Consider the following 26821-nt stretch of genomic DNA (forward strand, 5'->3'; position numbering starts at 1 on the left):
GGCCAAGACAGTGGGGGCCGTTCCCTCACTGTTTCCAGGATGGCTTCGTGGGCCGCATGAAACCACTTCGCGGGCCAGATCTGGCCCCCGGGCCTTGTGTTTGACATGTCTGCTGTAGAGAAATGTCCAGTGCCCAGGCAGTGGTGCTGAATCTTCTCTTTTTTAGTTTACCTTTTATTGCTCTCTCATTAACTGAGTTGGAAATAAACTAATATAACTGCTGGTATGATAGTTAATCATCTTCTCCATGTTTTAATGTATTTCATGTGCTTCAGGAAATCATAGCTACGCTGTCTTTTGTGGGGTTTGTTTTGCTCTTTCACTGCTATCTAACCATCTTTGCCACTTTGGATAGCAAGATGGCAGCATATAAATGTAATAAATAAATAAATAAAAATTTTGCACCATTCCTTTAGATTTTATTAGCAGTTGGAGGAGAGAATCCAGAGAAATAGTACAGGGAGTTCTCAACTTACAACCATTTATTTAGTGACCGTTTGAAGTTAACAACACACTGACAAAAAGTGATTTACGACCCTTTGTCACACTTAGGTTGCAACCCCACGGTCATGTGATCAGAATTCAGATGCTTGGCAACTGGCATGTATTTATGATGGTTGCAATGTTCTGAGGTCATCTGATCCTCTTATGTGACTTTCTGACAGGCAAAGTCAATGAGGAAGCCAGATTCATTTAACAAACATTTTTACTAACTTAACACCTGCATCGATTCACTTAACAGCTGTGTCAAGAAAAGTCATAAAGTGTGGCGAAAACTGACTCAACAACTGTCTTGCGCAACAGTGGAAATTTTGAGCTCAGTTGTGGTCTCAAGTCAAGGACTTACCAGTACTGGAAACAATGCCAGGCCTATACTTTTCTCATTATTTAGAGAAATCCAATGATAGTTGAAAAACCCTTTAAACTCAATGCGTGGGATTCTGTTTGGGAGCCTCTAGCTACACAGGGTACATCTATATTTTTTTTGCTTATTTTTCTTTGATCAAAGAAAAAACTACACAGAACAGATAATAGTATATGGAACTTTAATAAAGGGACAGTTTGGATTTCTTTGCAATTTCATCCATAAAGCTGCTTATTCTTTTGGATGAGGAAACAAGATTGTACGGTTACACTTGTGGTTTCACTTACTTTTGTATAATGATCTAAATAAATAATGCTTTACAAAAACCCCAAGCTCCTAACTCACGGGTTTTTCTAATAAAAAGTACACACAAACAAGAGAAAGGAAAGAAGGACGCATAGATAAGTCAGTATATATGATTATTTCATTCATATGTGTTTTGTTTTGTTTAGCTATAGCAGACATGTCAAACTCGCAATGTCACATGACGTCGTGCGACGTATCGGAGCTTTCCCCCCATTGCCGGCAATGGGGTGGGTGCGGTTTTGTTGTGACGCGTCCGGCCTGCGGGCCGGCAGTTTGACACCCCTGAGCTATAGGATAGGATAGGATAGGATAAGATAGGATAATGACCTAAAGTGTTCCTGAACAAAATAAGCTTGAAGGAGGAACTTAAAGGAAATAAGGGAGGCTTGTTGCACTCAGGTATAAACAACGAGAGATGATAGGTGAATGTCTTCTAGGGCAGGGGTGTCAAACTCAATTTCATTGAGGGCCGCATCAGCATTGCGGTTGCCCTCAGGGGGCCGGGTGGGTATGGCCAGGCTGGGCATGGCTTACTGGGTGGGCGTGGCTAGAGTGCGTATGGCCTACTGGGTGGGTGTGGCCAGCTCTACATTGTTCGCATCAAGGGTGCCTATGGGGGCCCGGGCAGGAGTGGGGACAGATCTGAGGGTCTCTGGCAGAAGGAGGGTCTCTGGGCCAGGGCAAAGGCAGTGGGGGCCGTTCCCTCACTGTTTCCAGGATGGCTTCGTGGGCCACATGAAACCACTTCGTGGGCCGCATCCGGCCCCCGGGCCTTGTGTTTGACATGTCTGTTCTAGGGAGTAGGATATCTTTGAGTGGATGAAGTATAATTGAGCAGAATAGGGACAAACTACAGAAAAGGAAATGTTTCTATTGAGACATCCACAGGATACAAAGCATCACCCCCTTTTACATGTGTGATGTCACAACACATATGTAAAAGGGATGGAGCTAGCAGTGCAATAACATGACTCTCCTTCCATCATTTTAATCTCCTTTGGCTTTCCACATGCAGACACCTTTAGCTGATAAACACATATTGGGTATTCAGAAGGACACAGCTATAGAGAAACTTAAAAGAAAGTGTGAAATAAATGTGAAAATTTATTGAAAGAATAATATTTAAGGAGACACTCTCCTCCCCCCCCCCTGTTTTCTGAAAATAGCCTTGCACATACTTTTGCTTTTATAGCTGAACTAATTTGATAAGCAGAAATGAACCTTTACCTAGCCAATAAGCATTTTTAACTTTTTTGGGGGGGGTTGGTTTGCTTTGTTTTTAGATTGCATCCCAGCGAATAAGCTCAGTGGACCTCTCATGTTGCAGCCTGGAGGATATACCTGTCAATCTTTTTTATAGCCAGGACCTCACTCATCTCAATTTGAAGCAAAATTTCCTAAGGCTGAACCCTAGCTCATCAGTGATCAGAGGACTTGACGACCTACAAAGGTAAGCCAGCTCTTTAATCTATTTCACTTAACCTTGGAAAAAAAATGCAGTTGCTTTAAACTTTCTTAAACCATGCCGTAACAGTTTCTAGCTGTGTTATCTCTCTGTGTTTCACCCGAACCTTAAGTGGGTGTGCCCGGAGTGATTTTCAAGAGCCCAACCCATTTTACATAACCTGATGGTATCGTGGGAACTGAGTGATGCAAGAATATTTTACAGTGGGTGAATTTATGGGAAAAACATATGGTTAAAAATGGGCAGAAACTAATGATCCACTGACCATGTTCAACCGAACTATACTTGCAAAACAAAAATGACAGATTTTTGCCACACTGCTTGCCTGTATATGCCTTTATTGCTCATTTGCATTGTGTTGATTACTTGCAAAAGATAGAAAATCGACCATTTTCCCATAGGAAATATTTACTTTCCTTTTAGGGTCTCTGTTAAAGACTTTAGCTATTCAAATGGTTGCTTGCAAGCCTGAATGCTAGTTGGGATTTGGTTGAAGTTCTGTGCCTCTGCTTTACACAGACCGTAGTGTCTAACCCTTCTTTACTGGATCCAGATAGCTGCCTCTTAATATTATATGCATTTTTTGTGATGTGATTTGGAAAGAGTTTACTACTGAGGAGAAGGTTAGTTGGATTTAAATACCTTTCTGATCGCTTCAAGTGGTTTTGCCAGGAAAGTGCACTTCAGACTGGAAGAGAGGATTAAAGCTTCTTCCTGTCCCGGGGAGGAAAAAAAACTTGCTTTTAGTTACATGTACTGATTTTAGTTGACCGCACTTCAACTTTGTTACTGAATAATTCAGTATAGCCACAGGAGACTCTAGAGGCAAGAACATACATAAAATGTAGGAATAAGATATAACAGTTAACAAACATAATAAAGCAGTTAGTGGTTTGTGCCTTGTCATTTAAATTAACACTGAATTCTTTTGCAACTTGAGCGGGATGAGATTGTTACAACCAGATTTCAGTGACCAGAATGGTTCTTTGCAAGTGTGTCAGCTACCATTCTTAGCTGGAGAGAGCAGGAAAGGGATACAGGTATTCGTCAACTTACAACCCGTTGCTTAATGACCCTTGGAAGTTACGACAGACTCAAGAAAAGTTACAATCTGTCTTCAAAGTTATGAATGACACACCACCCATGATGTGGTCACTGGATTGCGTCTTGACATGGCAACCAGCTAACATTTACAACTGATTGCAGCATCCCAGGGTCACACAGTTGCATTTTGCAACATTTCTTGCCATTTTCCAGCAATAAATACCCATTGGAAGAAGCTGCATTCTGAGTAATGACCATGTGATTCGCTTAACCATTGTAAAAACAGTCTTAAAATTGAGTCGGGTTATGTGGTGACTCAGCTTATGACTGCAATGACTTATGGCTAAACTTCCAGTCTCAACTGTGGCTGTAAGTCGAAGTTTTCCAGTATACCACGGAAGTACTATATTCTTAGGGAAGGTCAGTGTAGTAGTTAAAATACTGTCTGTAATACAGTGTAATCTAAAGCTGTAAATATAGACACAAGCCATCTAGTTGCTTCTTATGGCTAAATGTACAGAAAGACAGTCTGTAATCCATTTACTAATACAGTGTCAGATTGCTGGCCTGTGGGCCAGATGCATCATCCAGAAGCCACGCCCACCCCATTGCCGGCAATGGCAAAACTGTCCCGATACGTTGCACGACATCACGTGACGTTGCGAGTTTGACATGTCTGTACTAATATATCCCTGACTATCCTGTTCTATAGGAAACAATTAGCCTTTATTTTCTTTAGAGTTCTTTTGAGGTATATCTTGGGAGCCCTGCACATGTCCAGCTTATGCCAATGTTAATGAAGGCTAAAATTAATTCTGAACACCAAGCATGGTATAAAGGACAACTCAGCATAACATCTTCAGTGGTCTCAATTCTCTGCATCTGTAATATTGACTTTTATATTCTGGTCTTTCTGGAGATCTGCGTTGAGACATTGCTTTATATCTCAGTCAGCTCTCTTTAGGATCTCTGATCCCTCTGCAAAGAAAAAGGAAAGCTAACGTAAATCATGTGCCTCTTTACTAAGTGAACACTTCAGTAAAATTTCTGTGAAAGTCATAAAATATTGCATGGTTGCATTTTGTTTGGTGGCTTTGCAAAATCACAAATTTGTCAAATTACCTTCATGTAGCTTGTTTTAATTTTTATGTTGATGTTTGGCTTGCGACTTTACAGCAAGCAAGCATAAATGAATGCTCCAGTATTGCTGTAAAGGAGGCATGTTTGGAAAACCTTTTATCCCAGCCATTACTTTATTTATAATGTCGTCCTGTACAGGACAGCTGTATCCTGGTTTAGATGCAGGATAAAAAAAAATCCTTGCCCTCAAAGGATTTAAATGGGAGATATGATTCTTTATAAGATCATTATTATTTTTTTTGCTCCTATTTGGAAGGCTCGATCAATTCAGTCTCACCTGGCTTACTGCATTGCCCATTTTGTGGTGGCTTAATAGTGCTTTTAGCAGCCAATTTTGCCATTAGGTCAGCTGGGGAGAACATATCCGTTCTATTAGCTTCCTCTACAGAATCTCCAGAAGAGCTGCTAAGTTCTGCTCAATTACTATTTCTGTAAAAGCACTTAACACTGGCATTTGTTAACTTTAACGACATATATGCTGTCTGAACATGGACTAGTTTGCTTAGCCTATTGTATAGCCCAGATAATTATTTTTTTTGCTGTCCCTCCTCTCTTTTATTTTTTCCCCAAGTGCGTACTACATATTGGGCAATTGATCGCTAAATAAAACAACAACAACAACTGAATAAGCTTCCTAAGTAGCTTGTTTTCTAAGAAAGACTTTCTTGTGTAATTGAGTCTTGATTTACTTTTCAGTGATCAACCACAGGCCCTGTTATGCCACCATCAGGTTTTCAATCAGTCTGCAATTTACGGAACAGTTTTCAGACATGCCTCTCCTGATTTCCTGTGCTGTTACTTTATGGAACCACTCCAGCACTCTGTTCAAGTTTGGTTGGGTGCCTCTTCTCCTTCTGTTGGATATTGAGATTAAGGCAGCTACCAACTTGGGTGTAGTGATCATTTCACAATATCTTTGGGTGAAAAATAGCCTTTTGTCTCCTAGAACGATTGATGGCCTGAGCTTCACTCAGCTCCTTCCAGTACTTCTTTATTAGGTAAAGGTAAAGGTTCCCCCGCACATGCGTGCTAGTCGTTTCCGACTCTAGGGGCCGGTGCTCATCTCCGTTTCAAAGCCGAAGAGTCAGCGCTTGTGCGAGGACGTCTCTGTGGTCATGTGGCCGGCATGACTAGACGCCAAAGGTGCACGGAACGCTGTTACCTTCCCACCGTAGTGGTCCCTATTTTTCTACTTGCATTTTTTACATGCTTTCGAACTGCTAGGTTGGCAGAAGCTGGGACGAGTAACAGGCGCTCACTCTGTTACGCGGTACTCAGGATTCGACCCGCCAAACTGCCGACCTTCTGATCGACAAGCTCAGCGTCCTAACCCACTGAGCCACCGCGTCCCTTACGTCTTTATTATATGTGTGCAAAAGTCTAGAAAACTTACTTGGAGCCTATAGGAGATGCTTTCACGGAACCTTCGATTCTTCTGTGAAAAAAGTTTTATACAAGTTTAAAGAGTTAGAATAGTCTCCTTTTTTTGGAACAAGCAGCACAAGGGTGATTAGAATGTTGATTTATGAAAGTTACAAATGGACTAAAGGTCCGGATGGAGTTGGAAGTAAGATTTTGAAACCAATTATAAGAATCCTTACTGTGAAAAACGTTATTGTTTTGAATAATAAAGATAAAGGTTCCCCCGCACATGTGTGCTAGTCGTTTCCAACTCTAGGGGCCGGTGCTCATCTCTGTTTCAAAGCCGAAGAGCCAGCGCTTGTCCGAGGACATCTCCGTGATCATGTGGCCAGCATGACTAGACGCCAAAGGCACACGGAACGCTGTTACCTTCCCACCGTAGTGGTCCCTATTTTTCTACTTGCATTTTTACGTGCTTTTGAACTGCTAGGTTGGCAGAAGCTGGGACGAGTAACAGGCGCTCATTCTGTTACGCAGCACTCGGGATTCGACCCGCCAAACTGCCGACCTTCTGATCGACAAGCTCAGCGTACTAACCCACTGAGCCACCATGTCCCTTTGAATAATAGGAATATATAAAATGGGATTTTGAAATTTGGACATTTGAAGGAATTATTTATTATTATTTATTTAGTGTACGATGGGAACATGACAGAAGGGAACTAAACATACACAAGCCATGTAATTTATCTACAAAACTTTTATGAGGGTATGTCAGTGGCCTCATAACTGGATGTTCGGTTCAGCCTCTGGCATTGCTTTGTGCAAATCTTCTAGGAACCAGAGAATGCAAGTCATGGACAATCTGGCACAATATGTTTAGTGGTTTTCATATCAGCACCACAGTCACAACAAATGGATTCTTTCCATCCCCACCGATACAGGACGGAGGCACTTCTTCCAGTATCACACCTAATTTTGTTCAATTTCGTCCAGACAGAGCAAGGCGGGTCAAAACCAGGTAGTTTGGTAGAGGGATCACTAATGGTCAGCAGACGACCAGAAGGTGCCTTGGTCTTTTCTTCTCTTCAGACATTCTCAGTTTAAATTTGGGTAGATACTAAGTGAATAGCTGTTTTCCATGCTGGCTTACGGGATTTCAGTCTTGTGATAGACTGTGCATTGTCCTAATGAATAGGGAGGGCCTTATTGTTCAGCATCATTGACCATAGCCGAACAAGAGCTTGTTGTCTTTTAATGTGAGATAGTATGATATTGCTAAGTACTAGTAACCAATGAACAGGAGTGGGAAGCAATGTGCCAGAGATGATACGCCTTGTCTGGCGGAGTTGAACATCGACCATTTGGGTATTGTGCTGTTAAGCCACACACTGGCACAATACTTAGTTGTGGAATAAACCAAAATCAAGGCTGTTGTTCATACGGTGCTAGCCTCAACACCCCAAGATGTTCCAGCCAGTCTGTTCAGGAAATTGTTACGACTTTTCAATTTTGCAGCTCTTTTTTGCAGGTGTTGTCCGAAGATGAGTGATCTGTCCAGTATTCCGCACAGGTACTTCCGAGAGTTATCGCATTGTAAAATACGGTTCTGTAACATCACTGAAGGCTGGTAATTTGTGTAACTATAGTTGAGGTGGAATGTGGCTACTTCTGTTTTTTATTAGGCTTGGTTGGAGGTGCCATTTTTTTAAGGAATGAAATATTAGAATTAAAGGAGAAGAGCATCTGGAGTTGACTTATTAATATAGAACGGAGCAAAATATTTTAACATTGGACATATTGAAGGATATTTGTGAACAATAAACCCAGAAGTTAGTTTTTTTAAATGTGTGATATTATAGACACTGTGTTTGGAAGATGATATGGAAGATTTGGAGCAAACTTTGCTGGATAGGACTGAAACTGATTTGAAAATGATGGATTATGGGAGTGATGTGGAAGGAGATGTTAGCTATACTGGATATAGAAATGAAACCGGCTGATGTCTTAACAAACCAAAAGAGTGACCTAGATAATTTGCTTACATTGGATTTACAAAAGAGACTTGTTAAAAGTTTGGAAAATTTTGGGGAAAAGGAATGAAGAAAAAAATGGGAAAAAATAAAGTTGTAGGATTCTATTCAAGATCGTTAAAAGTATAAAGAAGAAATATAAATTTGTTTTTTCGATCAAAATTAAAATAAATATGTTATCTTTGGTAACCTTTAATAGACGTTTGCTTCTCAGATCTGAATTTTAAAGATTTGTTTTAAGGTAAGGGATGAGATATAGGAAGAAGAGATATTTGTTATATTTTAAAAGAAGGTGATAAATATTCTGTATACTTGTTATGAAAGGGGAAGTCATTTCTTTGTATCTTTTTTGCACTTTCTGTTTTTTCTTTTCTTTTTATTTGTGTCGATTCTTTTTTATTTTTTTTTTATTGTAATTTTTATTGTAATTGAAGTGTCTTTACAAAGACAAGAGCGAGACCAAAGGCAAAGGTTCATAAGTTTATTCGGTTCAGCTCCGGGCAGCTGACTGTCAAACAATCCCGGCTTTTATAGGGAACTGTCAAACATCATAACCAATCAGGTAACAGTATTTTTTCCCGCCGCTCGGGCAACAGCCAATCAACGGCGATACTCTGACAGCTCGGCGGCTGTCGGGGAATTCCTCTCAGCTGAGCGCTTAGCTCGGTTCGGAGGACCAGATTGTGAACTGCCAATTTGACAGTTCCGGGAACTGTCAAATCCGGCGCGTGCGTGTTTGGTCTCGGCAGCCCGTTTGACAGCTGTCAACGGGAATGGCGGCCGGCGGGGCGGCGCGTGTGCGCAGTTGCTTCTGGCAGCCATTTGACAGCTGTCAACTGTCAAAAGTCTGCCGGGCCGGTGCTTCGTTTGCTGTTTGGAAGCCCCTGGGTTCCTGATATGATTCAGTAATATTCGAAAAATATTATTTAAAAAAGCGGTAAAATCTTCCTTGGGCAGGAGGCTGGATTAAATGTATCTCCAGCTGTTGCATTCTGTGATTATATCAAGCATTAAAGGATATCAACCCTGAAGTTATCCTTTGTGTGTGTGAATGCACACGTGTGCCCATGCTCACGGTGGTAATGTGTATTCTTTCTGGAAGGAACAGTGCTGCAGCTTTCTAATGGAAAAGCTTCATGCCCAAAATGTTTTTTAACTACTCTATAGTTTTCCTGATTTACAGTGGCCGGTTTGGACTAAAGAAACTGAAAATTGTGCTACGTTAAAACACTTCTTTTGAATTTCTACAACACAGTAGAAAGGTGTGCTGTCAAAGAGGTAGGGAGCTTGCACACTGCGTGCACATAAAGGAGCAAGTTATTCTTCTCCATTTAGTGCACAATGAAGGAAAACGCAGTTGATTGGTGGGTTGGCTTTAGACCTAAGTCTAAAGAGCAGAGTAGAGCAGCTTGGCTGGATATAGCAACACATTGTTGTTCTGTAAATGTCCTGCTTCTAGAGGTTGCGTGTGTGTGTGTGTGTGTGTATATATATATATATATATATATGTCTGGTCAAGGGAATCTTTTTGCAGCTGAATAATAAAATATCCTTGTTTTGCCGTTTCATTCTACTTACATAAATACAATGCCTCCTGTATCCAACCGCTCTCCTTTCTTGTTGTAAGACTGTTCTTGTCATGAGTACAAAGGTTCTGTTGTCTAGAGAGAAAACACTTGCACTTTGGATGGACTCCTGCTTTCAGCTCTCATCTGCAGTGATTTGTCTGCTTCAAAAAGGAAAGCAATTAGGCTTCTGTTGCTGCAGCATATTCTATTCTATTGAGCGTTACCTTTTAGTAACCCTAAACCTGCTGTGATAAGGAAAACAACATGTGAAAATGAAGGATTTGCAAACATCTCCATCCTGAGGAGTTTAAGCTGCCTTTCTTGACATTTCCCTATATACACACCCAAAACATTTGGGCAAAACGTCTACTGTATATGGATCTTAATCTGCATGGGATGGAGTGAATATTCCTTCCACTAAGTACTAAATGGTGCCCAGCCTGCAACTCCCAGAATAAGACAAATGGGTGTTCTACCACCAAACAGTTTACTTCACAGAAATCTTTTTCTGCAGCTTGTTTCACTAAGAAGGGGAAGGGGAAAGCAATTCATCCTTAAGTTACCCAACCTGAGGCAGAAGCCTGTCTTTAAAGTTAAGCCCCTCTCCCAGAATGGGTACCAATGAAGAACTATAAATATAGCCACCTCAAAAACCTAGAAGAAAAATGGAAAGGAAAAGCAAAGGGGAGAAGGAATAAACAAGTGCTTTTTGAGGTGGCTGGTCTCAGTCAGATGCTCCCTCTAGCTCCCTCAGGCTCAATCAAGCCCAACAAACTTATCCTGCCCAGTTCTCAGTCCATAAAATAAAACACTCTCTATTTTGAAATTACTTTCTTCAGCACTGAGGTTGCTAAGTGGAGTTTTCTTCTTACTTAGCTTTCAGCTACTCACAGAAAAGAGAAAACAAATGTCAAAAGAGAAGGGTAAAATGGTTTGGTCAAATTAGTGCAGGGGTGTCAAACACAAGGCCCGGGGGCCGGATCCGGCCCACGAAGTGGTTTCATGCGGCCCGCGAAGCCATCCTGGAAAGAGTGAGGGAACGCCCCCCACTGCCTTGGCCCTGGCCCAGAGACCCTCCTTCTACCAGAGACCCCCAGATCTGTCCCACTCCTGCCCAGGCCCCCATAGGCACCCTTGATGCGAATGATGTAGAGCTGGCCACGCCCACCCAGTAGGCCATATGCACTCTAGCCACGCCCACCCAGAAGGCCACGCCCACCCTGGCCACACCCACCCGGCCCCCTGAGGGCAACCGCAATGCTGATGCGGCCCTCAATGAAATTGAGTTTGACAGCCCTGAATTAGTGGATATCACGATTACCTTTTATCCATTGAGAGGAACACCGCAAAGACCTTATACAGGTAGTCCTCAACGTATGACCACAATTAAGCCCAAAATTTCTGTTGCTAAGGGAGACATTTGTTAAGTGAGTTTTGCCCCATTTTACGAGCTTTTTTGCCACAGTTGTTAAGTGAATTGCTGCACCTGTTAAATTAGTAACACAGCTGTTTAAGTGACTGGATTCCCCATTGACTTTGCTTGTCAGAAGGTCGCAAAAGGTGATAGATACCATGACCCCGGGACACTGCAACCGTCATAAATATGAGTCAGTTGCCAAGCATCTGAACTTTGATCACATGTCCATGGGGATACTGTAATGGTTGTAAGTGTGAAAAACGGTCATAACTCTTCTTTTTTCCAGTAATGTTGTAACTTCCAACGGTCAGTAAAGGAACTGTTTGTAAGTCAAGGATTACCTGTAATCCAAAATTATCTTCCCCCATAGTAGGCAACTAGATGTAAAGGGGAAACCTGTAAGCATGGTGCAAATAACACCCTCTCACTTGTATTCCCAATAAATATTATACAGAGACATAAAGATTCTAATATTGGAGATAAGATATGACAGGTTTCCTAGTGATCCCCATTTGCTTTTTTGCAATCCGTTTTATTGTTATTAACATTGGATGTTATTATTTCATATTAGGAACATTTCAAAATTGGACTATTATAAGAAATAGTTTCATTTCTCTATCCTAGATCTTCTGCCTCCCTTGTCTTTGAATGACCTTTCAATTCTGTATTACGTGAGGAGTAGAAAACAAATCTCTGTGTTTACCTCAACATTCTAGTCCCTATTTTGGTGACACTGGTCACTGTTTTCAGTCAATTAAGTAAATCTCAGATCTCTCGCTAGGTGTAGGTTACGATGTAGGATTATCTTTAGTTGCGTCTTCTCTGGTTTTCATGACAGCTGATTAAGGACAGTCTTTTAAGATGTTTAAAAATACCACATCTTGCCTGAGACTGAAATATCCCTTTATCAGTGTACTTCAGTCTTCTCCAATCTAGTATCATAGTGAAACAAGATGTATCTCCCAAACTGGCTGGGAATTCTAGTATCTTTAGTCCCAACAAATCTGTATGGCACTAGAATAGGATAGACTAGTCTTTGTCAAGATTATTCAAAGTATTCATGTTACCCCACTACCCAAATCCATTCATTCTCCAATTTAACAACTTCCTAAGCAGTATAAGCAAGGATGGCATACAAATTTGTGAAGTGTTCCATATTTTTAAAGGGGGCACCAATGCTCAATGGTTAAAGACGCTGAGCTTTTCAACTGGAAAGCTGACAGCTCATGCTTGAGCACCGTTCAATAGGATGAGCTCCTGTTCCTGCCCCAGCCCTTGCCCACCTAGCAGTTTGAAAGCATGCAAATGCGAGTAGATGAATAGGTACCACTTCTGTGAGAAGATAACAGTCTTCTGTGCATCTTTGGCATACAGCCACGCTGGCCACAGGACCACAGAAAATGTCTTTGGTCCCCTCGGCGAAGAAATGCAGATGAGCACGGCACCCTGGAGTTGGACATGACTGGACAGGGAATCCTTTACCTTTTAAAAAGCAATATTAGTCCTAAATTATATAGTGGGCTAATATTGGCACCTGCTGTGGAGAAAACTACCCTTTCTAATTCTCGGATTACTTTGATGGTATACTCTTACATTTAGAACAATGACTACCTCTTTCTTTAGACTTTGCGCCTAGGAAGCGATATCTTCCCAATTTAGCGAGCCTAGGAAATGCTTTGAATATGTTGTTTGTTGTTAGCTGCGAAGTTGTGTCTGACCCATCGCGACCCCATGGACAACGTTCCTCCAGGCCTTCCTGTCCTCTACCATCTTCTGGAGTCCATTTAAGCTCATGCCTACTGCTTCATTTGAATATGTAGAATTCTATAAACACATAACGTGTTTTTTTAAAAAAAATGTTATAAAATATGTAGTTTATGGGATATTGCTCAGGTTGAGACATATGATATAAGATACTCTCATGGGGAATCTGAAAAGCTGCTTTGTTTAGCTTATTCCGCATTTTAGTTTTTCTGACTGAGTACCTACACTTTTTAGTGTCTGCCTTGGTTATTCACCCCTAGGCCTTTCCTTACACATTTCTTACACATCTATTTTTCTTTCCTTCAGCATTTTAGAAAGCTCTGCATGTATTTATGCTAGACTCTTCAGATGACTTCCATATTTTCTTAAGCTAGGAATTGCTCACAACTGCCCAATCAGCATCTTGTTTCACAGGATTTACTATACTTCCTGAAACCTTTTTTTTCTTCTCTTCAGATTTCCTTGCTATTGAGTCTAACTTAACTTTTGTCTGAGTTAATCAAATTCTGCTATTCAGAAAACTATTTAGAAGGATGGTAAATGCAGGAAGATGCTCAAGAATGTTGTAGGAGATTTTTAGAATGCTAGATTTCCCCCCCCCCCCCCGGATAAACATAGCATGTAGCATAAAAATACTCAGCAGTCTATAAGGGTGGCGAGATCTCCCTAATTCCATTCGTTTGAAATCAAATGATGCTTAAGTGAAGTACATTGAATTTTTGAGTTAATGGTTTGGGTAAGTATTTCATAGAGAGCCAGTTTGGCATAGTGGCTAAGACATCAAGCTAGAAACCAGGAGGCTATGAGTTCTAGTCTAGTGGGTACAAAGCCAGCTTAGTGACCTTAGGCCAGTCACTTTCTCTCAGTCCTAGGAAGGAAGCAATGGCAAACCACTTCTGAAAACCTAGCCAAGAAGACTGCAGGGACTTGTCCAGGCAGACTCTGAGAATCAGACATGATTGAATTAAAGGAAAAGTAATTGATAAATTCAAGATAGATTCAATAATGTACCATTAATATTCTTATGTGAAGGGGAAAAAATTGAAGGATAAAAGAAAGATGGACCTTAGGTTGTGAAATACTGGGGAAATTTCAAAATTAAATGTGACATGTGAGATTTACTGTTTGTGCAGAGAATCATTTGAAATACATTTGGGGGGAAAATGCTTATCTCTTGATATTTCTTTGTCCAGTAAAACCATTACACTGTGGCCTTGCTGACATGATTTACTTCTTCAGGTAAATTATGTTTTATTAGCCCAATATAACTAGACTGAGTTTAACCTGATTTCTGAGTTGAGATGGTGGAGTCTGTGGTGCTGTTGTGTCCACAGCTTGCTAGCATGGCCTCAACAACAACAACAACAACAAAAAGTGGCACACATGATTCAAATATCAATTTTGAAACCTAAAGCGACCTAGAACAGTTACCCACTTTCTTTACAATCATGTCTTCAGTGCATTATACATTCCAAAGCCAGGGAAAGAAGTTTCGTGATAAATTGGCATTCTGCTGCATCTGAACTAAATGGCCTATCCTGCCTTCCCTTGCCTGTCTCGGTTAATGGACAGTATGTAGAGTTATCTGAAGAAGAAAGAGGCAGCCAGAAGTTGAAAAAGCCAGCATTGCTTTGTTTATGTTGCAACTAACAACAACACAAATATGGGGTTTGAGTAGGGTGGAAAGTTTCATGACCGTTTCCCCAGATTTGGGCTCCTGCACACTGACGTTATTTTGAGTGAGTCTATGTGGTCCATGTTATATACTTCAGGTGTTTTTTGTTGTTACAATTAAGCTATTTCTTACTTTATTATAATTTGTTCTTTCTTGTTTGATTATTAGCTATGTCCCTATGAAAACTATTTTGAAGTTGTGATTTCCTGAGATTCCTAAATGTCTTCTCCTGAGAGCTAGAAAGATTCTATTTCTCTGACCTGGCTGGCCTCTTGAGAGGTATCTTTCTGCTCCATTTTTTCCCCTGTAGGATTTTCCTAAATATTAGCACTGAACTATATTCCTTTCATATTTGCCCTAGTTTTCTGTGACTGAAAAGAGGTCACTTTGGGAAGGAACGATGCTAACTTTGGGAGAGCCCTCAGATGGCTGATTTTTCAACGTGCTTTCTTGATGCTGCATATGTGTATTAATTCCCTCATCGTGTGAGATTTAATGAAAGGAAAATAAAACTTTTCAATGAACTTTGAACCTCTTTCCATCTGAACCTGGTACAGATCTTTTCATCGGGCCATTTAACCACTTCATTGAGCCATTTATCTCGATGACACACCTCACAACCCCTGTTGTTAGGTAATATGAGTAATGTGGCTACAGAAGCAGACTGGCTAACTTAAGGATCCTCTAGCTTTCTTGACTAGTCTCTTCGTGCCCTCTTCGCTTCACCACTTTTACTTGAAATCAAGTCCTAGTTAGGATACTGTCACAAATCTGAGGTACACAAACTTTTGAGAAGGATTAAAAGGATTATTTCTCCTTGGGTAGGCCTCAAGGAGAGATTTTAAAAACATTATGAAATTAACTTGTAGAAAAGGAGTCGCCCTGTGTAAAAAACTTCTCATTATAATACTAAGAAACTTTTTTTTTAAATGAGTGCTACTAATTGAAAATTTAACGATGTTGCTTACTTTATTGAAGCTGGCAGAGTGTTTCTGATGAGACAGGCAGTATGTTTTTGCTCAAAGAATGTTTTAACTCATTTAATACTCCTAACTTCGGCAGTTGTTGATGTGAGGGAATCTAGGGAATGTGTAACTTCATAGTTATGCTCCCAGTCATGTAACTATCTTGAGGTGCTCAGTCCGCCATAGAATAGCAACAGTTCCTTGAGTTTTTGCAAAAAAATCAAATATAATTTTTGTCCCATAGTTGCAGAAGGAAACTTGGGGGGAAAAGAAATTACCCAATAGTTCTGTAACTGAATTAATCTTGGTAATTAGAGGGGACAGTAACTGAATATATAGACTTGTGCAGATAGTCCTTGACTTACAACTGTCCCAGCATCCCTACGGTCACATGATCAAAATGCAGGTACTTGGCAACTAGCAAGTATCTATGACCGTTAGAGTCTTAGAGTCATGTGGTCACCATTTGTGACCTTCCCAGGACAAGCAAAGTCAAACTGTCATAGTCAATGGGGAAAACCAGATTCACATAAGAACCATGTGATTCACTTGTCTTGCAGTGACTTGTTGACCGCAGCAAAACTGGTCAGCTAAATGACTACATAACTGCATTGCTTAGCAATGGAAGTTCTGGCCCAAATTGTGATTGTAAGTCTAGAACTATCTAATGTCACATCCAGTCTAAACATCTGAGAGATTGCAACCATGACAATAATAAAAGCAAAAGGCAGCTTTACTTGGAACAGCTTAGATCCTGCGACAATACCTTTAAAGCCATACAATAACGTCTGCCTATCTCAGGTCTAGGGAAAGGACTCGATAGGTGGGTAAAAATGCCAAATCCAGTCTAAACATCTGTGTAACCAGTGGTGGGATTCAGCCGGTTCGCACCACTTCGGCAAAACCAGTAGCTAATTTTTTTTTTTTTTGCCCAAGCCCAGAATGGAGTTCCGGAAGCGGCATCCACACAAGAGAACTGGTTGTTCACATATTTGAATCCCACCACTGTGGGATTAATAATAAGTTTCCAATTTTGCAACCATGATACTACTGCTACTATGTTTATTTTTTATTTTATTTTATTTTATTTATTAATCATGTGTCCATCTTGCCTAGGGGCAACTCTAGGCGGCTTACAATCAGTAAAAACTATATAAAACATTAAAACAATCAATAGCAACACTAAATTTAAAATTCACAAAGATGGGAAGGAAAGGAGCAAGATGTACATAGGGAAGAGACATAGTTTTAGTCCATTAACCATATTCAGAATGACATGGGCCATTTGGCAGAACCATCTCACCTCAAGGAGCATGATGTTTCAGGGCGTGAGAGCCGTGGCAGAAAAGGCTTTACTCTTGTCCCCCCACCCCAGCCAGAATTCCTTGACCAACAAAGTCTTCAGCATGCCCCTTCTGCCCATATGCGTTGGGTGGGCCAATCCCGCTGGGGTGATATGGTTCCTCAGATAACCTGGACCCATACCATGAAGGTCTTTAAAGGTAAGAACCAACATCTTGAATTGGACTCAGAAACAAAGTGGCAACCAGTGCAGCTTGCAGAACAGTGGTGTAACATGGGGGCCCCCAAGAATCATCTGTGCGACTACATGCTGTGCCAGCTGTAACTTCTGAATACTCTTCAAGGGTATCCCCATGTAGAGCATGTTGCAAGAGTCCAAGTGTGAGATGATCAGAGCTTGAGTGGCTTTAACCTTTATTTACCTCCAAGAGTGTCTATGCAAGGCAAGCTCCTGCACAACTGACTTTGAAAATTCTATATTTGCCATCTTACATAGGCTATAGTTTTTAGTGGGATATTTCTGGGACTTTTAGTACACCCTTGAGCATTATACATTTTGATCACTTGTTTTCTGCAACATGCTGCCTTGCATAGTACAAAATTAACATCTGCACGCACACAGCTTTCTTCATTTAAGCCTACAGCTTTTATAAGTGATGAGAGATCAATAAAGAGTTAAGAGTGAAAATCACCCCAACCTCTTTTGCTAGTACTGGGAGAAATAATAGTTGTCTGATTTTTCAACTGTACTAAGGTATTCTAAGTTACACGGTTCTCTTATGATGCTCTTTTTATTAATCGGTTATGCCTTTTCTGGTTTTTCTCTCTCTATTCTAGGTTCATTAAGCTGAGGAGCTTAAACCTTTCCAACAATCATTTAGGAGATTTCCCTTTGGCGGTGTGCAGCATTCCAACTTTAACCGAGCTCAATTTGTCCTGCAATGCACTCAGAAATATACCAGCAGCTGTTGGAGATATGAACAAGTAGGTCTATACTGAAGTTGGTAAAAGCGGTTCGAATCTCAGGCATGGCAGCTTCCTTCAGTGGGTTGTCAATCTGTGTTTGGTTGTAGAGAAAAGAATATGATCTGTGCTTACAGAAGGGTTAGTGGGTTCCTCCCATAAAGACAGCCCCTCTAGAGCAGTGTCCCCGAACCTTTTGAGCACCAGGGACCGGTTCTGTGGAGAGAGGTTTTTTGGCAGACCGGAGGGGGGCGTGGTTTCATGTACTGCCTGCATCCCGCAGATGGGGCTTTGTTTGTTTGCGTGGACCAGTTTCTGGCATGCCGCGGACCGGTACCATTCCATGGACCGGGAGTTGGGGACCCCTGATCTAGAGAGAATGTGAAGACTGATTGGGAGCTTAGTTGAGGAGCAGGAACACCCGGAATGGATCCTGCTGAATGAGGGTGATCGACTTTCCTTCCAACTCCGTAACTTGTCCCATCTCATAATAAGGCTGGGGTGGAGATCCTTGATCTAGTCCTTGAACTAGATTTGAGATCCTTGATGTTGAGCCTGATATTTAAAAGCAATCTGGGTCATGACATAAATGGTTGATTAATGACCTAAAGTTTCACAAGTGATTTTTTTTTAAAAAAAATTCTTCCTCCTTCTTATCAAAAGTTTACAGACCTTCTTGTTGGATGGGAACTTCCTCCACAGCCTTCCAGGAGAGTTGGAAAGGATGCATCAGCTTAGTTATTTAGGCCTCTCTTTCAATGAATTCGGTGACATTCCTGACGTCCTGGAGAAACTTACTGCTGTGGACAAACTCTGCATGTCTGGAAATTGTATGGAGACACTAAGTTTGCCAATACTAAGGAAAATGCCACACATAAAACATATAGATTTAAGGTATGTATCATCTGAGAAAAAGGATATGTGCATCAGTGTCAAATGACTGTTTTAACTGATGATTGCAAGCCAAAATGGATTTATCTTTATTTTAAAAGAAATAAACTATTTTCAAGACACTAGTTGTGATTAGTGTATACTTTTGAAACATATGACTAAACTTATCAGCTAGAGTTTTCCTTGCCAATAACCTTGTTAGTTTCCTTGCTTTTTTTATTCATATGGTGAAGTTCTCAGCTGACTTTTGATACAATTCATCACTTTAGGGCAAGATTATTGCTTGCTGTTATTAAATAGTTTGTACTCACAATTGAGAAATGTATTAAGCAGAAATATTTACTATCCGAATTCAGGGTTGCTGACTTATTCAGTTAGATATTAATACACCTGAGCGCTTTTTTTCCCTTTGACGACAGATTTCTCATGATGAATTGGTTCTGTGGGAACTCTCATTATTAGCCAAAGCGTTAGATTGCCTTACCTTTTCTTGACTTCTTAAATAGGCATAGAAATTCATTCTGACCCCTGACTAGGGACAATTAGCAAGATTGTTGAAAACTTTGGGAAAGATGAGAAAAGAGGAGGCTAATATAGCTCATCGTTAAAATATTATATCATATTATTGTTAAAATATAATTATTATGCAGCTCCTTGTTAACTTTTAAATGTATGTAGTGGAAACTTGTAGAGAATCAGAAACTCAGAACTTTATAAACTTTTCAGGACATGGATAACAGGCCAGGCAGTTCTCCCTTATCCATATTTGTATAAGATGATACATTATTCTAATTTAATTTTGAGAGGCTGGATACAGCACACAGGGGACGTTTTGAACTTGAAATAATCATATACATTGGAGCTATGTTAATTTGCCCAAAATTTATAAGAAAGGTTGGATTGCATCATTTGATTTCCACAATTTTTGCTGAAGTGCTACAATTTGTTTTTTTCTGGTTGCAGGAATAACCGGCTTCTTAAAGCACAATTAACTCCTTTTTAATAGTGGATGTTGATTTCATAAAGAAGATATGTACTACATTTTAGGAAAAAATAACGCAGAATGCTTTTAATACGATACAGTCATTTTCTTAGTTTTTTCATAACTTTTCTTTCTATCCCAAAGCAGTGTTTTGGTTAGGCTAAAAAATTTAGTCATCTATCTCGTCAGTTTAGCCCTGAGAATTAAAATTCAGAAAAAGTTCAATGGCTTTCTAGAGATAATTTTTATTTATGTAAAAAGTCACAAGTTGTCTTTGCTTATTTGTTTGGGGTTCAGTTTGAACTGGTTTGGTGCAAAATCTGTCCTACTCTTTCAGCAATGAACTTTGGATCATGATATTATCACTACATACATAGAGTTATGTAAAAAAGAAAAAAATCCTCTTTGAGTTCTATGGTTTTATGTATCAGGACATAGTAAAAATCATCCGGTCCTTGACAGTTCTTAAAAGTAGGTAAATACAACCTCAGATGATCAACAACACAGGACATATTACACCATGTCATCATTTATTTACATACAGGTGAAACTCGAAAAATTAGAATATCATGCAAAAGTTCATTTATTTCAGTAATACAACTTAAAAGGAGAAACTAATATATGAGATAGACTCATTACATGCAAAGCAAGATAGTTCAAGCCATGATTTGTCATAATTGTGATGATTATGGCGTACAGCTCATGAAAACCCCCAAATCCACAATCTCAGTAAATTAGAATATTGTGAAAAGGTGCAATATTCTAGGCTCAAAGTGTCCCACTCTAATCAGCTAATTAAGCCATAAGACCTGCAAAGGGTTCCTGAGCCTTTAAATGGTCTCTCAGTCTGGTTCAGTAGGAATCACAATCATGGGGAAGACTGCTGAGCTGACAGTTGTGCAGAAAACCATCATTGACACCCTCCATAAGGAGGGAAAGCCTCAAAAGGTAATTGCAAAAGAAGTTGGATGTTCCCAAAGTGCTGTATCAAAGCACATTAATAGAAAGTTATGTGGAAGGGAAAAGTGTGGAAGAAGAAGGTGCACAAGCAGCAGGGATGACTGCAGCCTGGAGAGGATTGTCAGGAAAAGGCCATTCAAAAGTGTTGGGGACTTTCACAAGGAGTAGACTGAGGCTGGAGTCAGTGCATCAAGAGCCACCACACACAGACGGATCCTGGACAGAGGCTCAAATGTCGTATTCCTCTTGTCAAGCCGCTCCTGAACAACAAACAACGTCAGAAGCGTCTTACCTGGGCTAAAGAAAAACAGACCTGGTCTGTTGCTCAGTGGTCCAAAGTCCTCTTTTCTGATGAGAGCAACTTTTGCATCTCATTTGGAAACCAAGGACCCAGAGTCTGGAGGAAGAATGGAGAGGCACACACTGCAAGATGCTGGAAGTCCAGTGTGAAGTTTCCACAGTCTGTGTTGATTTGGGGAGCCATGTCATCTGCTGGTGTTTGTCCACTGTGCTTCATTAAGTCCAGGGTCAATGCAGCTGTCTACCAGGAGATTTTGGAGCACTTCATGCTTCTGCAGACTAGCTTTATGGGGATGCTGACTTCATTTTCCAGCAGGACTTGGCACCTGCCCACACTGCCAAAAGCACCAAAACCTGGTTCAATGACCGTGGGATTACTGTGCTTGGTTGGCCAGCAAACTCGCCTGACCTGAACCCCATAGAGAATCTATGGGGCATTGCCAAAAGAAAGATGAGAGACATGAGACCGAACAATGCAGAAGAGCTGAAGGCCGCTATTGAAGCATCCTGGTCTTCCATAATACCTTAGGAGTGCCACAGGCTGATAGCTTCCATGCCACACCGCATTGAGGCAGTAATTGCTGCAAAAGGGGCCCAAAACAAGTACTGAGTACATATGCATGCTTATACTTTTCAGAGGTCCGATATTGTTCTATGTACACTCCTTGTTTTATTGATTGCATGTAATATTCTAATTTTCTGAGATTGTGGATTTGGGGTTTTCATGAGCTGTACGCCATAATCATCACAATTATGACAAATCACGGCTTGAACTATCTTGCTTTGCATGTAATGAGTCTATCTCATATATTAGTTTCCCCTTTTAAGTTGCATTACTGAAATAAATGAACTTTTGCACGATATTCTAATTTTTCGAGTTTCACCTGTATTTTAAAAAAGTCAAGCTAAGGACCAGATGATTTTTACCATGTACTAATAATACATAAAACTATAGAACTCAAAGAGAGTGTACTTTCTTTTTCACATGACTATATATTCACATAAAGCTTTGCCAATGGTAGAAAAATTGAATACTGGAACAGCCTTGTGTTATTCATTCTCTTTACTCTCTTTGCCATTTTTTTTACTCTAAAGAAACTTATAATAATGTTTTAAATTCTATACATGTTGGCATTTTCCCATGAAATTCCTAAATTTAATGTGGGTCAGCATTTCTTTGTTGTGAATATGGATAATCCCTATTGAATCATCAAAACTTTAATATGTCTTCAACTGCCAGTAATGTTCATCAGATACTAATTCCCTACATTATTGTATTAAGACAAGTTAGAAAGCCATCACTTTACTAGTCTTTAAACTTGTTATAAACAAAAAATAATAAACACTAAAAATGCATTTGAGAGTCGATCATTTGCCTTGGAACATTAAAGTGAGCAATGGATAATTATGGAATGTATCTGACTTGGATGGTATTAAAAATAATTGGGTATAGAATACAAAATAAGGAATTCTCACAAATCAGTGCGAACTTTTCAGAAAAATGCAAGTACAGTATAACTAGAAAAATAGAACTTGGTCTTTTTGGCCAAGGATACTTTTAAATGATAAATGAAAAGCCAAATTTTGTTTTCTAGACTTCTTTTAAAAAAAAAGAAGAGAGGCTAAATAACTGATCCCAGCTCTTTTTTCTCCCCTTCCCATTTCTATCCCAGGTTAAATGTGATTAGAAGGTTGATGGGCGATGAGAGTGACTTCCTACATCATGTGACCCAGCTCGATCTTCGGGATAATAAGCTAGGAGAGTTAGATGCAAGCATCTTCAATAATGTTGAAATACTACACTGTGAAAGAAACCAGCTGGTAACCCTCAAAATCAGTGGATACTTGCTTAAAGCTCTTTATGCCACTTCAAATGGTATGTTTACTTTGAAGGTAGTTCAAATAGGAATTGATATTCCCAGTCTTTTCTTCTTGTACTGGATTTGTATGCAATATTAAGTTGTGGATGAATCCAGTCTTTTAACCATCTGGCTTTGCATAAAACATTTAGCAGCAGAATTTTGGAAGCTTGTAGAGTGGTACTTACATGCTCTTTTAGAGTGCTGTAAAGTGGAAATCCTTGGGATTTAAATGCAAGTTTTAAACCTTCCAGAGTGTCTCACAAATTCCATGTATTCTTTGTGAGATAAAATGAAGTGACTGTCCTAGAGAGAGATGTATAAATTGTATACGAGTAGTCCTGAATTTAAGGGACGCGGTGGCTCAGTGGGTTAGGATGCTGAGCTTGTCGATCAGAAGGTCGGCAGTTTGGCGGGTCGAATCCCGAGTGCCGCGTAACAGAGTGAGCACCTGTTACTCGTCCAAGCTTCTGCCAACCTAGCAGTTCGAAAGCATGTAAAAATGCAAGTAGAAAAATAGGGACCACTACGGTGGGAGGGAACAGCGTTCCATGCGCCTTTGGCGTCTAGTCATGCCGGCCACATGACCACAGAGACGTCCTCGGACAAGCACTGGCTCTTCAGCTTTGAAACAGAGATGAGCACTGGCCCCTAGAGTCGGAAACGACTAGCACGCATATGCGGGGGAACCTTTACCTTTACCCCTGAATTTGGTCACTAAGTTATGCAGTTATTAATTATATCATCCTGCGAACAGACCCAATTTTACTACCATTTTCCCCATGTCATTAAGCAAATCACTGCTGATGTTAAGTGAATCACACAGTTGTTAAGTGAATCCCATTGTCATTAAGCAAATCCGGCTTCCCCAATTGACTTTGCTTGTTCGGAAACCATCAGGGAAGATGGCAAATCAGGATCACACGATCACAGATGCTGCCACCCTTGTGGATCTTAGCTGGTTGCCAGGTGCCTGACTTGCGATCATGTGGTTGCAGGGATGGTACAGTGATCGTAACTCCAGGGGGAAGTTGTGAGTTTTCCAAGTTCATTGTAAACTTCAAGACAGGGTTAAAGAAATGGTCACAAATCAAGAACTTATCTATTCCACTGAATAATAGTATTCTAATCTACAGATTTGGTTTGTTGAGGTAGAGAAGGCACCCTGTCAATTTTTCCTCATTAGAGTCCTTAATATTTCTCTTGTGTTCCATTTATATTGATAGGTTGTGGGATGTTTACTGAGGTGTCCGTTTCTACTTCCTTGTTCTCTTTTTCCACTTTTTGAAAAGAATCTTATTTCTTTCATCAGCCAGTTCAGCTTCCTCTTCTTTCTATATAGTAGTACACGGAAAGTCTCTGGACAAATGGTCAGCCTGCATAGCCCCAACTGGATAGTAGGTGGGACAAGAGGTTCATAAGACAGACAGACAGACAGACAGACACACACACACACACACACACACACACACACACACACACACACACTTCTTAGGCTGTAAAAGAGGAGAATTGTACTTCTAGTGGGAAGAGTCTGTTAATGTAGCCTTAACATAAAATAGAATGAGCACATCTGTTTCCTATCTGGTCTGTCTAGTAAGGCTGACAGCTTCAGAGGATTCCTGCATTAAATACATAGAAGGAGAAGCGCTTCCATTACAAGTAGCTAGTGAAGCAGTATCTATCTGCACGATACTTTTTCCCATGGAGTTTCGCAACATGTACAGAGAGCTTTCTCATGCTAGCAATATACTCTGATAAGGGGCCCCTATCACTCAGCAGAAGCCAAGGGAGAACTTCTAGATTTCTACACTTTGAGTTGATCTGAAACAGCCTGTCTTTTATCTTCCTTTTATCTTTCTGTTAACAAAAGACCGATTCTCTGTACCCTTTGTCCCACATATCCTTGTTCTTTCAAGTTCATCTTGCTCTTTGCCACTATTTCATTGTTGACAGTTTATTGCTGATATTCAGAATGATTAGGACCAAATCAGCAGTTGACTTGGCTTAAACAAGTACAGCGGCCATATTTTCTTGGGTTAGGATAAGCCTGAAAAAGGGGCAAATTTGAATGAGGTTCATAAAGATAAAAAAAAAACTTTTTAATGGTTTATAACTTTGCTTTATCAAGGAAAATTCAAAGCAAAGTCAAGAAAAAACTTTACAAAACCCATATTCTCTAATAAAAATATCTAAAAATTAGTGTATGTAAATTTATTTTAAAAAGACAACTCAATTTCTATATTTTTCACATGAATGCGAAAGATTCTGCACTAAGTGGTATCATTTATACAGTAAATGCCAGTGACTAAAATAAAGGACAAAAGTGAATTTTTGACAAATCTAAAGGACAGCTTTATGAAAAAAAGGACCATTCTTTATAATAACAGGTGTATATATATATGGTCACTGTACTGATGAGTGACAGTGCTGAGAAGCTGATTCAGAACAATGATACATACTTGCCTTTTGAATAATATCTCAGACCCTTTCATTTTTTTAATTTTTGGTGAAAACTATCAGCAGGCCACAGCTGGAAAAGATACTAAATTTACTTTGAATTTAAAATTGGGTTGTTAGTTGCGAAGTCATGTCTGACCCATCGCAACCCCATTGGGTGGAATGTGTTATATCCTGAAAACAAAAACAATTTCTCCAAAACTTGTGTAAATTATGCATACTTTTGTTTAGCATAATATTACTACTAGTAGGTGAGGGAAAATATTTCCATCAAATCTTGAAGCTGTCTTTAGCTGGAAATCCTGATTGGTTACTTGAAATATGCACTTATGCTGGGCACAATAGTTTATTTCTCTTGCTATTTTTTACTTCCCTAACTATTGATCTAGAGATGAATCCTAGCTTGATGACCTATGTTGCGATTGATTCATAGCCTATCCTTCCTTGACTGATTCTTTAAAAAAAACACCTGATTTTAGAGCACCTGCCTGCATCTCCATATGCATAACATACAATTGGGTGGCGGGGCAGATTGCAAAATGAATAGTAGCAAAAAATCAGGCTTTTTTGAAATAAACATTTTTATAGTAGCTAGATGAATGAATAGATGAGCTGCAACTGTGGAAGATAATTATAGATTAGTGTACAAAAATGGTTACATCTACTAGTCATTGTAAAGAGGACATTTCAATGGACTGCATGAGGACATTTCAATAGATTGCATATTTAGAAGTAAACATAGTACAGCTAGTCCTTGACTTACAACAGTTCATTTAGTGACCATTCAAAGTTACAACAGCCCTGAAAAAGTGACATATGACTGTTTTTCACACTTACAACCATTGCAGCATCCTCATGGTCACATGATCAAAATTCAGCCACTTGGCAACTGACTCGTATTTATAACCGTTGCAGTGTCCCGGGGTCATGTGATCAATTTTGTGAACTTCTGACAAGCAAAGTCAATCACTTAACAACTGTGGCAAGAAAAGTCGTAAGTCTCACTTAACAAAAGTTTCAATCAGCAACTTAAATTTTGGGCTCGATTGTGGTTGTAACTCAAGGACTACCTGTAAATGTACTATATATTCTTTTTAGGGGATATCCTTGGTGAAATAATCAAGTGAGAGAGTATTGATTTATCCAGAGGACTAATTCTAACCCAAGAGATGAATTTGTGCCTGGGTAATATCGCAGTTACAGACTCTGCAAATGAAGGGTTGTATGACTGAATGCACCTCCATTTCAGTAACAACAACAAAACACTTGTGAATAGAGCTAGGTGTTGGCAGAAGGATTTAGCTCAAAATCAAGGGCCGCATAACATCAGAATGCAATTTTCTTTCTACCTATCTGCAGTGCCCAGCTCCACCCAATATATGCTTGTTCTTGCCTAACATTTGATCAATTAGGGAAGCTTTTAAAAATAAAGGATGAATACTTTTCTTTACAACAGAGCTATATTTTATTTAAGCTAAAGGCAAATAAGAAAATCCCATC

At 39.9% G+C, this 26821-nt stretch overlaps 1 protein-coding gene across 1 annotated transcript in view; it reads left to right on the forward strand.

Moving 5' to 3' along the window:
* The window catches only part of PHLPP1 (PH domain and leucine rich repeat protein phosphatase 1), a 163602-nt gene that overhangs the window by 103717 nt on the left and 33064 nt on the right, over positions 1–26821 (forward strand). Inside the window, exons 4-7 of the mRNA XM_081325932.1 lie at positions 2455–2621; positions 17744–17890; positions 18533–18763; positions 22676–22878. Of these exons, the coding sequence (XP_081182058.1) occupies positions 2455–2621; positions 17744–17890; positions 18533–18763; positions 22676–22878 (748 nt within the window). The remainder of the gene's footprint in view (positions 1–2454; positions 2622–17743; positions 17891–18532; positions 18764–22675; positions 22879–26821) is intronic.

The sequence above is a fragment of the Vipera berus genome (assembly GCF_964194415.1).
Source record: "Vipera berus genome assembly, chromosome: 3".
Classification (NCBI taxonomy): Eukaryota; Metazoa; Chordata; class Lepidosauria; order Squamata; family Viperidae; genus Vipera; species Vipera berus.